Source organism: Drosophila mauritiana, chromosome 3L (assembly GCF_004382145.1).
Source record: "Drosophila mauritiana strain mau12 chromosome 3L, ASM438214v1, whole genome shotgun sequence".
Lineage (NCBI taxonomy): Eukaryota > Metazoa > Arthropoda > Insecta > Diptera > Drosophilidae > Drosophila > Drosophila mauritiana.
Genome location: NC_046669.1, coordinates 20,163,203 through 20,177,445, shown reverse-complemented (window position 1 = coordinate 20,177,445; position 14,243 = coordinate 20,163,203). Strand labels below are relative to the sequence as shown.

The window sequence follows — 14,243 nt, the reverse complement described above, 5'->3', positions numbered from 1 at the left end:
TTTAATTGGTTTCATCGCTTTGCATACCAATTTTGGTTTATTTTTAAACATAAATTTAAATAATGATTTTATAGTATACATTTAAGTGGCAACGTTATGACATTAGCTAAAGTTGAACCTCCTTCAGCGATTGCGATGCGTTACATTTCGTTTAGGGGCTTTCGGGTCTTGTGTTGCAAATACTGTTTTCCATGTTTTTAAACAGCTGCACGCCTTGGATGACAAATTACATAGGCTAATTAGCATATATATCACATACTTCCTAAATTAGAAGCTAACACTAAAATCTAAGACGTGTCTCGATTAGTTTCGAGTTTTGCTTACTCGCTTTTAAGTGTGATTTGGTATTATATTTCTCTTAAATCAAACTTTAAGCTTAAAAAGTCGACTTCCCATGGAAAGAGGAAGGCTACAGTATGTACATACATCATTTGCGTTTGTTTAGAAATAGTAACTCTTGTTTCGTTTGTAATTAAATATTTTTGCGTAATTTCATAAGAATACTTTGATTTTGTTGCTGCTTAAGTTCGTTGCTTATATTTTTGTGTAGTTTTCATTCGATTAATTTTTGTTTTCGTTGCAAGTGAAAAGTGAAAAGTTTAAATGAGATCAATACCAAACAAATAAAGGCAAAGGCATTAGAAAGGCTTGGATTTGGTATTCCTTTCTATGCTGTTAAACTGATTAATTTAAAGTGACCAGGCCTGAAAGTAAAGCACAGTTACGTTTCCAGCTCATCTGGTCACACTCAAAAAGCTAGCAACGTAAAATTGGAAAAGACGGAATACTTAGGACTAAATTAGTTTCAATTTTAGTAGTATTGTTAGTATTTCGAAAGGTCTCTTGCTTAGATGCTGTGGTCCAGAATGGAGACCGGATCGTAGGAACGTTTCTTGGCACGCTGCTGGTAAATATAGAAGCTCATTACCACAATCGCAATCGAGGCTATAACCGAATAGGGCACAAGCCAGTAGAAATAATAGTTGGTTTGGTTTACCACCTCTACGACTTTCGGTTGGTCAAAGGCGTTGTTGCAATTTATGGTGGCGGCCAGTGGAGCAGCTGTGGTTGAGGTCGTGCCACCGCTGCTTGTGGGGGTGCTCGTGGCTATTAGCTCGGCACTTTGCTGCGTGGTGAGTGGATCAGGCAACAGTGGCGGCAAGGATTCCTCCTCCGGCGTCTCGGACTCATCGACATAGTCCGCATAGGACCCATCGTCCTGCTTCTCGTGCGGCATGGGCGCACACTTGGGCCAGCAAACCGGACAACAGGTGTCCTTGAGCATCACCTGCTGCTCACTGGGACAGTTGAGGTTGCCGCAGAAGGACATCGTGCACTTCGGCTCCCCCTTCTCGCATTCGCACGTCTTGCAGTTCTCCGTCCAGTTCTCCCCATCCTTGTAGAACATGCCCGAAATCTTCGACTGGCACACACCTTCGGCCCTCTCATCGCAAGTCTTGTGGCATATCTTCAGTCCGGACTCGCACTTGCATCGCCCGCATTGCTTCAGCCAGTGGAAGTCAGTGTCCCGCACCACGGTGCAATTTGGCTCCGCCTGGCACTCGTAGGTGCCGCAACATTCTCCGGGCGTTTGATTATTCTCCGGCACCAGTTCAACCACCACCGCGTCCTCGTCCGCATCCAAGGGACAGTCCGGAATGTAACAGGTCTTGCATACGCACTTCCGGTTCAAGCAGCACTGAACGTAATCCTCATCGGAGATCAGACCTCTATTGTAGGATACCCCGTCGGCGGCTGACGCCATCTCACTCGCGTTGGGCAACTCCACCGCATTCGATTTAATCAAGTCCACCGCAAGTAGGTTATGGCGTATGGAACTGTCCGCCGGGCACTGCATTTCGGCATCCGGAGGGCATTTAACCGACTCACACAAATCCGGCAGGGGCTCCTGGTCAACTGTAACGAAATTATGGGTGGAGAAATTGCAGCCGTTAGTGGTGGTCAATAAAACATGAAGGTCTCAGTTGCAGCTTAGGTGTACTTAAGTAGGAGTGGGCGCAATGCGTGGGTGGGTAATGGAGGTCACCTCAAGCGGTGCTGTCTTATTTATAGCAGAGTGCGGTGCTTAAATTTACCAACTAGAAAATAACTAAGATGCTCGGCTTGTAAGCTGATTTTAAAAGTACAAAAAAGGTAAGCCTGGCGCAAAGGTGTACCTTTTGTAAGTAGTTTAACTTTAAAGGAATTATATTTAATTTATTTAGTTTAGTTTAAAGAGAAAGCCCAAAGGAGAAAGAATCCCATCCTTATATATTATTCTTCTTTTTTGAAACATTAGCTAAAGGTCTTTGCAACTGAACACTACAAACAACTTATTATCCTCCCACCTTGCAGCATATTTTTCAGAGTTCACCACCCACTTCTGTGTTTTAATTACACACCCTCTTTTTTAAAGGGTCAAAAAAAAAAAAAATGAAAATGAAAAGCGTAATGCATTAAGGTCAACTTATCGGATCGAATGTCCAGTGCTTATCTAGCCAGGTGATTCATTGGCCCCGAAGTAATGTAGTAAACTTATACCAATTAAAGTTTTTCCACTTGCCATTGATTGTTGAGTCCTGCCTGTTTGAGTTCCATTAATTTTGTATTCTATACCTGAGACTAAATCCCCATTTTATTCATTTTGTTCCTTCCTTTGGAGTTTTCTCCTTTCTGCGAAATGTGTGCGCTCATTGTTCAAGTTAATTTGTCATTTTCACTCGGCCATATAATGGGAATTTTCTCTCTGTTCCGTGCCCTTTGACTTTTCGGTCCTCGGCTTTTCCCTTTTCCGGGTAAACAATCAGGATCTGGTCGGGACAAAAGTAAATATCTGGCTGGAAAAATCTACTTGATTTTAAGCACAAGAACCTCCGCAGCCTGTCGAATATTAAAAACTAAACTTTTTCGGTTTTTCTTTTGGACCTGCACTTTGATGTCGGGGGAGCAGAATGCTTTTTGGGGGATTGCTGGGGATTGTTTGGTGGGTCGCTGGATTTTCGGTGGGTCGACGGCGGCTGCTTTGAAGGAGCTCAACAAACTTCTTACACTTTATTTAATTAAAGTTTACTTGTTCGTTGTTTTTCGCATTTGTTCGCTGACGCTGTCGTGTTATCAGTGGGACAGCTGGGACAGTTGTCAGCCGCCCTCGTATCCGCAGTTCGACTTTGAAGTTTGGCGGCGGGAGGTTAGATTTAAACGAGGCATGTCCAAAAAATGGAAATAATTTAAATGCGCCGCTCAACTTGATGTCGTTACAAAAGTGTGCAAATACTCGGGATTAGGAGGAGGTCTTATGCTCTTTTATGGATGTGATCTTAATTGTTTCCGTATTTATTATGGTCACAATGTCCAAGTTTATCATGTTTAACTTTTATAACCTACTTCTTTCTTTTTTCAACAAACTACTTAAAACTATACCATTTTCCAGAAGCAAAAAGGATTTTATCTCGACTAACTAGAACAACTTCAAATCTGTTGTTTCCTAATAAAGTATGATAAATACTCTATTCTATATGACAGCCATAATTAATGAAAACAATGAGCTAATGTTATTAATATCTGAAACTACGAAATCGAAACTAGTCGTATATCAAATATATAAAGTATATATATAAAGTATATATTTAAAGTATATATACAAATGTTTCGAATTGCTGGTATACCTCTAGCGCTGTTGTAGAGAACTCAAAAAAAAATGTGAATGAATTAGCCGTCAGACGAGGACATTGCACAGCAATTTGCAGCGAGCTGCGGAGCAAACTGTCAGACTAGCCGGCCACCTAACCCAGATAAAACCAAACCGCACACTTGGCTGCCTATTCAGATAAAGTCGGAGCAGGCGACGGAGCCAAAACCAGAAGCTATAGAATCTGGAACCAGGGTTACAGCCATGTACAAGATCCGAGCAGGAGGACAAAAGCGCACACAGACTTTACCTACATACATACATACATGGTTGGCTATTTTTCTATATATTTTCCCCCACCCCCCGCACTACTGCTGCCACTTTTGCTCTTCGGTGAGAAACTTATAAACAGCCGTGGAAAGTTTTCATAAAGGATGGAAGTACAAAAACACACTCTCACATATAGACACTCGAGTGTTTTGCATTTTATGTAGCATGAATGCAAAAAAAAAATGGGGAAAAAACAGTCAAGAGGGGGAAAAACTCTTTAAAAGCGAAAAACTTTTTTAATAATCCAGCGACAACGTCCTGACTTTGTGGCCTGCGGATACAGATACAAATACGAAGATACGAGATCTTCAGTCGACAGCGAGAGAAAGAGAGAGAGAGACTGGGGCAACTGTTTCAGGAATTTAAATTGTTAGCTTTATCTGCGTTCGGCACTGATTGCAAATCCAGTTTAACCCCATTTACAGGTGCGAAGCAAGCACATGAAGCCACTTGAAAATTGAGTGATTCCGAAGGCTGGCTTCTGTGAGATACATTCTGCATCCATCCAACGGTGGAAAGTGAGCCACAGACCATAAACTCTCAGCTTTTGCCTAATTTCCATCCAAGTATTCCAATGTGATTTTCCCCTGTCTTGTTGGCCAATCAGCCATCCAGCCATCCAGCTTTCCGTCCATGCATCCATCTATCGGCGAAACCCTTTTGTTGTGGCACTATTGGGCTGCTCACTGAGTGTGTTATCTGGACAGATTATCTGGCTGAGTGAACGCCTTGGCTAAACGAAATTCAATCAGGCTAATAGCTGGCGTAACCACACTCGGAAACAAGTCGTTCATAAATGGGAGTTTTCCCTTGCCATACGACTTCACAGTTTTGCGAGAATTTGAAAGAAACAACTGGGATACATTTTCAGATGTAACATACAATCATGCATGTTTACAATTTTTTCTGTTCTTACTATTTCCATATTATATAGTTATTGGTTTACCTTTTGAGTGCTTTGTTTGGTCTTCGTAAATATAATATTTAACGCAAAAAGTTGCAATCCAACCATCAATTTCAAAAATAAAAATATTTTTTATTTATTTAAACTACCCCTAAAATGGCACACATTTTTTCCGAGTGCATTGCCTTGAGTGCTGCCTCTGGCTGTGATTCGATTATGCCATTGCCTTTGGGTGACCCACTAGCACTAGCAGTTTCGCCTCAGCTCGGATACATTCGAATCACAGCGATGCCGCGTTGGCTACTACTCCTGGGCATGTCGGCCCTGGGTATACTGTACAGTCTGACCAGGGTGTTTGGCCTAATGGCCACCGCCAACTGGAGTCCTCGAGGCATTAAGAGGGTCAGACAGAGCCTCTATCTTCGCATATACGGCTGGGCGATGCTGATCTTTGTGGGCTGTTTCTCGCCCTTCGCCTTCTGGTGCATTTTCCAAAGGATGGCCTTTCTGCGGCAAAACCGAATTCTGCTAATGATTGGCTTTAATCGATATGTCCTGCTGCTGGTCTGTGCTTTTATGACTCTGTGGATACACTGCTCCAAGCAGGCGGAGATTATTGGGTGTCTCAATCGTTTGCTGAAGTGTCGAAGGCGGTTAAGGAGACTCATGCACACTCGGAAGCTAAGGGATTCCATGGATTGTCTGGCCACCAAGGGACACCTGCTAGAAGTGGTGGTGCTACTCGGTTCCTATCTGCTCTCCATGTCACAGCCCATTCAGATACTCAAGGATGATCCGGAAGTGCGAAGGAACTTTATGTACGCCTGCTCTTTGGTTTTCATAACCGTATGCCAGGCCATCCTACAGCTCTCCCTGGGGATGTACACACTGGCCCTACTATTTCTGGGTCACCTCGAGCACATTTTTGAAAGTTCCCAGAAGGCCGGATTTTGGCCCAACCGCCAGGAGCTGTACAAAGGCCAACAAAAGTGGTTGGCCCTCGAATTGTGGAGATTACTTCATGTACATCAGCAACTGTTGAAGCTCCATCGCTCCATATGCTCGTTGTGCGCAGTTCAGGCCGTCTGCTTTTTGGGATATGTGCCCTTGGAGTGCATGATTCACCTGTTCTTCACATACTTCATGAAGTACAGCAAGTTTATTTTGCGAAAATATGGAAGATCGTTTCCGTTGAACTACTTAGCCATCGCCTTTTTGGTGGGTCTCTTCACCAATCTTTTGCTGGTCATTTTACCCACCTACTACTCAGAAAGAAGATTCAACTGTACCAGGGAAATCATCAAAGGCGGAGGATTGGCCTTTCCATCCAGGATCACTGTAAAGCAACTCAGGCACACTGTAAGTCCCATTCTATAAGTGACCTCAATCTAAATATTGCTCTGTCAAAAATATCTAAATATCTATTTTTGTTGCAGCAAGCTAGCAAATAGGTTTAATTTAATAAGTGCCATTTATATTCAGCAGGTGTTGATTGTAAATCGCACTTCATAAAATAGTTATCGAAAGTGATTGGAATACCTAAATAACTTCGACTGTGATCGAAACAAAAAAGTAATCATCAAAGAGAAATACCGACGTCGTTACGTATTACTCATTCCAGTTTATGAATATAATAAGCGGGATTTCTATAATTTTTTCACCACTCATAGTCAGTGGAAAAGTAGAAATTATAGCTAATTTTTATCGGCTTTTATGGTAGCATATGATAAACAGCTTGTGTGCAAGTCATATTTATATCTTTAGCCAGAATTTCAATAATGTATCTTTTTCCCCAGATGCACTACTACGGCCTGTATCTGAAGAATGTGGAGCATGTATATGCCGTCAGCGCCTGTGGACTATTTAAGCTGAACAATGCGTTACTCTTTTGCATCGTGGGTGCAATACTGGAATATCTCATGATACTGATACAGTTTGATAAAGTCCTAAACCAATAGCTGACAAACTCCCCAGACAATGGCCATAAATAAATATAAATTAATTTGTTCCCTTGTTAAGGTTGGGTAAATATATGTATATATCCATATGTAGTGATAGCATACAGAATCCCATGAAAGGGGTGACTTTACTTACGTGTCGTTGCACTGGAAACAAATATTAGCACATATATTATTAGCATCTGGTGCAAGCACCTCCTTGGCGTAAGCGAGTATGGCATATTTGCTCTGTTTGCTCTTCAGAGGGTTGTTGGGTGGTGTCAGTCGGTGGGCGGTGGGCGGTGGCTCGTTGGTGGCGAGTGATGGGCGGTGGGTGGTGGGGCGGCGACAGCAGCTGATGACAATCGATATGACCTTGCCTGGTCGCCGGGAATTGTTTGCGAATTTCTGGCCAGCTATCAAATCATATAAATGTCTCGTTATAATTTGCGAAAATCAAAATCAATTGGCATCTTCTCGGCAAATCGACTGAAAAGAGAAAACAAGAGCACACTGTAGTGTTGAGAAATATTTGTTGTTTAGTATTTGTCTTAAGTTAAGTTTGATGCTTGTTATTGTTACTTATCTTAATATTAATATTAAGATTAAGATTATATTAATCCATTGCAGACTTTTGCAAATACAAATAACCATATAAAGCGGTCTGTTTAATCCCTGAAGGGAGTATTTCTCTTTAGTTGTCACCTCAAAAGAATAGTACGTATTAAGTCAGCGACTAAGCACTCGCAATGGCATTATAAATGGTGTTCCCATTTTACAAATTCGTTTCCTCCGCTAAAAATGCTCTACTGATTTCATTTGTTATTTCGTACATCTGATGAAATGCGAGTTCTAATTTAATTGCATTCGGAGGGAATAAAAGCGGGCCAGAAAGGCAGTAAACACTCGAAGCGTCAATAAGAAGGTGCCTCTAGAGTCTACAGCCAAATGCCCTCTCATTCTTTCGCGGTTTCGGATTGGTTTTGGTTTGGTTTGCTTTGGTTTGGTTTGCCGGTTCGTCACTGCTAAAAATAGCAGCCTTTTTTTTTGGCTCTGCGAGTAGTTTTAATGACCAAGTGCCAGTCTCTCATTTTTGGGACGTATGGGCATGGGTATGTGCGGGGTATCAGCGAGGGTCGGGGTCACCATTTCCCCGGCAACTGAAAATGTTTGTGCATGTTTTCTGGCTTTGCTGAATGGGCCCGCCACTGAAAAGGCACTGATAAAGGCACACAGCCCCACATTGTCGGGAGGGGGGAATTGGGAAATGGGGGCCAGTCACTGCTGGCTTGTCCCAGGTACCATAAAAGACCTGTCCAGGTCCGCCTACGTGTCCAAATCGAACAAATTTTGCATGTGCTCACTGGGCAAAATAATAACACATTTATTGCATATACACTTATAATAATTCGAAGGGTTAGGAATTTAAAAATAGTTAGGCAAAATACCAATATGATTAAACCAACATTTTAAAAAACAGCTCCGGAATACATACTTATCAACTTCATCCCCTTTTCTCCCAGTGCTTTATTGGCATTGAATGCCGGGCGATGATTTGCTTTTCATATCCATTCAATCAAATTCTAAACGTATCCATCCAGTCTCCTTTAAAGGAGGCCGAAGATTTATAAGATACGAGCTGTGTGCCGTTCACAGAAGCTCCGTTTAATTTCTGGGGAAACTGAACTTCCTTTCATCGAATTTCCGATGGCTGGATACAGCAGCTTGTCCTCAGAGCAAATGTGCAAATGAGAGCCTTTCGGCTTTATCTTATCAGTTGCACAATTTGCGTTGCTCACAGCAGGTAGACAAAATTCGAGGAAAACGCATTAATTGCGTAGTGTTGTTTTTCACTTGGCCGATAAAACCGAGATGCCAGTTTCCTGTTGCACGTATGTATATACATCCATATATATGTGAATATCTACCGAGTAAGTTCGTCTAGAAGTCCACGCTGATTACACATCCAACTGCGATATTGTAGATGTGAAAACAGAGTGCTGGCGACCATAGAAATTTCTGGGAATTTGTTTGCTTTGGACGAGCTTCATATGAACGAGAGTACGAGTATTGCAGGTTCAGTAACCTGCGAAGTGTGCTGACGCTCCAAAGAGAGTACCCCATAAACATCATCTATTTGTCTAAGCGTAGCCATAAACATTTCCAGATTAATGAACTCACGAAAAATGATATACAATATAAGAAAAATCGAGCGAACAAGTAGTCCGAAAATTGGATTTAAATGGCAAACTGGCGGCGAACTGAATGGGATATTCCGAGAAGTTGGCCCGACAACAATCAGCACTCAGATATTGTTTGTATCTGGAGGAATTTTAATTATCGTCTCGTTGGCTTTACCAAACAGATCTTATCTTATATGGGTCGCATTTTGTCGGATCTTTTAATCTCAGCTTCCTGTTGTCACTTGTTTTCTTTTCTACACTCTCACCTCCAGACTTTCATTTTGGGTAGAACTTTCCCTGCATCAATACCAGCAAATATGACACTTTGATTTCCTCTCGAAATTAGTTGAATGCAATCCAAGTGCATTACTAGTGTGGCACAGTGATGTGATAATCATTAGAACTTTCTCCTTAAATCAAACTAACTGGTATTCGATAGTCCATCATTTTTTGAAGTAAAAATTGTCTATTTTTCTGTCAGATTGAGTATACAAATCGCTCTCAGAATGTTTGGAAATCAAAGACTGTTCAAAGTAATATTTACTTTATAGAAAAGTTCTTACATGTACGATCACCTTCGCGCATTCTTCTGAGCTTCTACATATCTTGTATAGCTTATATAGCGGTATTTGACTCTATGTATCTGTATCTTGCGCTTTGTGCGGTAATCGCATATTTGTGTAGATGACTAAACTGTGATAGCGGCTAAGTATCTTTTTCCCGCGTAAAGTCAAGGGGTCTGAAAAGTGGGAGGTTGTTGGCTGGTTGGCTGAATGGTTGATTGTGAGTTGGCAACGGCAAATGAAGTATGAAACGCTGACGAATGGCAACTTCCAGTTCCTTTTGTGCTCGGTTCTGCATAGTTCATCATCTTTTTACCTCGAACGCGAGTTAAGCTTTATTTTTGCCATAAATTTCACTTGAATGCGAAATCTGATGCATCTATGCGATGCTTCCAGTTCGGCTTTAGCTTTGGCTTTAGCATCGGCGCTAGCTAGCTATAGCTTTTTCTTTTTTTCAGCTGTTTATCTTGGAGCGGCAAGGCAACACATGCAAAACCCGACGGGCTCTGTGTGCATAAATACTTGCGAACACACACATCTGCCTTGGTATTTGCTCGTGTTCGCGTACAATAATTTCACGTTCAACAACTTTTGGCTTTTTGATGAGCCAGCAGCAACAGCAGCAGCAACAACAGCAACAGCAGCAGCAGCAACAACAGCAGCAGCAGCAACATCATCGCAGCAGCTACATCGGCAGCCCGCACTTGAAAGGTACGTTTTGTATGGGGAGGGGACTGCAGGGCAGGGCGGGGCGATTACAATGGGCACCATGGGGCCCAGAGAGGGGTTTTTTGGGGGCTTAGGGGGGCTAAGAGCGAACCTCATGTGCGGGCAGTTTGGCTCTTTCTGTTGCCATAGCCACCGCTACTGCTACTGCCATAAAGCTCCTCTTCTCACCTCTTTTCAGCGCACTGCAACTCGGAGCTGGCTGGCGAAACTTAAAGCGAAAAGTACACGGTTCGAAAAGTTATCAGAACCCAGACCAATTTATCTATATCTTATCTCGTAGATAAAAATTGATAGCATTTCACGGCGAAAAAGTGCCAACATACTAACCATTTCAGGCTTCCAAGACTCTAAATTATCTGGGAACAAATTCAGTTCTATAAATCTAACAGATTCCTTTATGAATTAAAATGCACTTCGTTAAGTGAAAATAGTGAAAGCAGAGGGTGGATTGTAGTTTTAACGTATTATGATCGAAGCAACTTTCATTTGTTGTAGTAAAACATCCCCATTCTAAAATCAGTACGACACTTAAACTAGATGCTGGTGAAACTAAAGCCCAAATATACGATTTAATCAATGTACAGTGCAAATAAAAATTATAAATATTAGCTTGCACTTGTGAGATCGTAAATGGTCAATTAAAATGTTGATAGCGATGACGTCAAGTGATTATGCGAAATGCTAAATAAATCAGCTTTCTGCTGTGGAATTTAGTGGGAAATTTATAGTTTTTACGTCACAGTCTCATCTTGAGTTAAATACGTCGTTACGGACCATACGAAAAATATTAAATGAATTTAATTACATGTAGGAATTTCGCTCGAATCATAAAAGTTAGGTCGGTTTTTTCCATTTTTCCCGGTGCAATAAAATTAAAAATACGTATTATGGGATTAATATGCTTATTTGTACGTATTTAATGCTTCATTGGAGGTTCGTTTGTTTATGTTGAATTCCGTCGCTGTATTATAAATAGGGCAAGAGACAAGACGAAAATATTTAAGATCATCTTGTTATGGTGATATATTAGCACACATTTTGTGTCAAATCTCGAGAAGCTAATACATAGTAATATTTTTGCTTTGGCATTAACAAATTATATGATTTTCTGAAGTTCATGGACAGGATTCCTTACGACAGAACGTATACAAATTGTATGCAAAGCATATTCAAAATTTGCATTCAACTTGGCAGCGGTGACAGAAACATACAATTTTTTCTCATGTATCGAATTGGCTTCCAATTGACGCCACATGGTATCGGATTTCATCGCAGTGTAGACCGCCTGGTTGAAGTCGTCGTCTCGTCTCGTTTCTCAACGGCTTTGTTATGCTTTTGGTCGCTTTTGCTTTTGCTTTTGCCTCGCTCTGACCTCTGAATTTGCTCGATGGCGATGCCGTTCGCTTTTTGCCCAGAATACTCTTTCGAGGTGGAGTCTGTAAAGTTTTCCACGGCAATTGGCATTGCCCATCAATTGGCGAACTTCCATTTGCATTTCGCTGGGCTGCTAATGGGAATCGCTTTGAACCCTGACCGGAGCGCCATTGGGCTTTTATCGGGCCTTTCACGGGTTTAAAGCATGAAAAGATGGTCTGGTGGAAGTTCAAAGGTTTTGAAGTTCATTGCCTTGAATGAATCGTAAAACTGCTGTTCTAGATTGAAACTGAAGCAGTTTTACATAGATCCTTACTAAAAGAATCATTGGATAATTTTCATGTACATATCTTTTCTATTTTTGTCTAATAAATATCGAATCTAACGCCATTATTTTACATTCTTCAACATTTTTTATGTATGCTGGCATGTTTGTAGAGTATCTAATCTTCGGCTACATCTGAAAAGTTATTTCTCAGATTCCGACTTCTCTTTATTTACTCTAGTTTCTTATTTTGCGGCGTTGCTTATTTGTCTACTTAGGTTTTTTATTTCGGGGAACCGCAGGATTGTTGAAGAGTTATTTTTGCGTTGTTGTTCATACACCCTTTAATTTATATATTTGATTGATTTATCGCGAAGAGATAAGTTTGCACATTTTTGGATGATAACCCTAAAGCATGTCTTGAAAATCTGAAATATGGGGTAATAACTCTTGTCGAGCAGATCTTAAACCATTTTCCCTAGGGCATTGATGCTTCGACTCCGTCACGTAAGCACTTCCCCTGTGGCTTTTATTTATTTGCTCTGGTTTTCATACATTCGGATTCGGCGTTGCTTTTTCGCTTTCGGCTCTTTAAAGCTTGGCCGGCTTCTTTCTTTCTTTTTTTATTGGTGTTTTTTGCTGTGAGTAGTTGGCTGCCAAGCTTAAATAAGTCTTTAATGGACTGTGCGTGTCGCAGGGGAGGGGGAATTGTATAGTATAGGTACTGGCTGGGCATGGGCATGGCATGATATGGCTAATGAAATCAAATTGTTTGATCATTGCGATAAATTCAATAGCAACTCTGCCTAATTTCTGTCCATTTACGCACGCCGCTTTGCGCTTTTAACCTTGATTTCTCAGTGTAAACAAAAAGTGAAAAAATCGGAAAAAATACAACAAAATTAAATACAAATAAAAACGCTACCCAGGCGAGTGACAGCCAGCGAGTGGGAGTGAGACACATGATAAACGATGCCGAGATACAAAGATACATCCATCGAGCATAGAGTAGTACGAAAAGCTTTCAGCATTTGACGATCTGTCAGTCGCGCCGACTATTTGTCCCTGTGTATTCTACTCATCTGGTGTTTGCCGTTTTCATCTGTTCTCGCTATCGGGCTTTTTATTAAGTTACCTATTTATAATTTGTTTATTATTTATCAAATGCGTGCGAATAATGTTTAAATATACCCTAGGGCAGCAGCATCTGGAAATTGCTTAGGAGCCAAAATCCGAAGCACAAATTGAAAAAAACGTACGCCAAATCCATAAATATTTTATAAATGACGTTATTGTACAGTTTTCCCCTGGTTATATTATTAGCTATGCTATCTTATCTATGTACGCTCAGCGTGTCCCAATGTGCGTGTCGGTGTTTGTTTGTATAGCCATATTGGGTGTTTGTATGGGCCAACAACGCTACCGTCATTACCCTTCTACTTTTATGCTGGCTTATATAATCGTCGGCGGCGGTAGGAAAAAATTATAAAGAAGGTAATGCGAGCAGAGTGAGGGGAGCGAAAAAATCAACTTGGTCGCAGATTCCGCCAGTGCCTATATTATATAGATTATGTACAATCTGTGGAATGCGCTTCTACACACCTGCCACGTAAAATTCGTGTTTTTTCTCTTGTCACTCGAGCATAAATTCTGCTTGCTCACATGGTTTGCTTTTAGTTATTCGCACTACACTTGTTTTGTATTTATTTTGTATTTTTCTGCGGTTTATTGGGCTTGGTTAGCTGTAGTTTTTTCTTTTTTATAGCACGGTTTCTGTTCACTTCACAAAACGAAAATTAATTGTGGGTGCATGAATTTTGTGTTTTTTTTTTTAGCTTATGAGGCTTCCGCGATCACTGCTCAAATTCAACTGAGTTTCCAAGCTCGATCCACAAAAACTTTATAGCTTGTGGGAATCGCTTGGGCACGCTCTCTTAAGGGGGGAGCGTTCGCGGTTTTGGGGGAGAGAATGGAGCGTTATCTCACGATCGGGAGAAAAGCTCGCTCTCTTTTGGCCCGCATTCTTCGCAGCCATGCATTAAATCTTTTTTTGTTGATCTTTGGCCGGCAGCCGGCTTCTTTTCTACCAGTCTTCTCTTGTGATCTTCGCTCTTCAAGCCTTCTTACGCTCACCGCAAGAAGCTTTCTCTCTCTCTCAAAGCTGTTTGATTGGAGGCAAAAAGCATAGATCAACGTCAAAAACAACAGGTCGTAAATTTTCAGAGCAAGTGAGCAGATGGAATTTCGGCGAGTGCATCACGTGCACAAATTCCCGTATACGCAAATTCGCAAAAACTGCAGCGGCGATCGATCACACGCATATTAATTGT

General features: G+C 41.3%; 2 protein-coding genes across 3 annotated transcripts; one reads left to right on the top strand and one right to left on the bottom strand.

Annotated features, from left to right (window-relative positions):
- LOC117140313 lies at window positions 1-13,778 on the bottom strand. 2 transcript variants are annotated; one of them, XM_033303159.1, is made up of 3 exons: window positions 13,516-13,778; window positions 6,957-7,288; window positions 1-1,917 (listed from the first exon to the last, which is right to left on the bottom strand). In XM_033303159.1, the coding sequence occupies exons 2-3, from the start codon at window positions 7,039-7,041 to the stop codon at window positions 848-850; spliced, it is 1,155 nt and encodes a 384-aa protein (XP_033159050.1). In that variant the 5' UTR covers window positions 7,042-7,288; window positions 13,516-13,778; the 3' UTR covers window positions 1-847. The 2 variants fall into 2 exon arrangements, with proteins under 2 accessions (XP_033159050.1, XP_033159051.1); XM_033303160.1 differs by lacking the exon at window positions 13,516-13,778 and having other exon boundaries at window positions 6,957-7,312.
- Window positions 5,041-6,839, top strand: LOC117140314 (putative gustatory receptor 77a). The gene is made up of 2 exons (XM_033303162.1): window positions 5,041-6,221; window positions 6,659-6,839. Exons 1-2 carry the CDS (start codon window positions 5,079-5,081, stop codon window positions 6,818-6,820), a joined length of 1,305 nt encoding a protein of 434 aa, XP_033159053.1. The 5' UTR covers window positions 5,041-5,078; the 3' UTR covers window positions 6,821-6,839.
- Window positions 13,779-14,243: the final 465 nt, after the last annotated feature.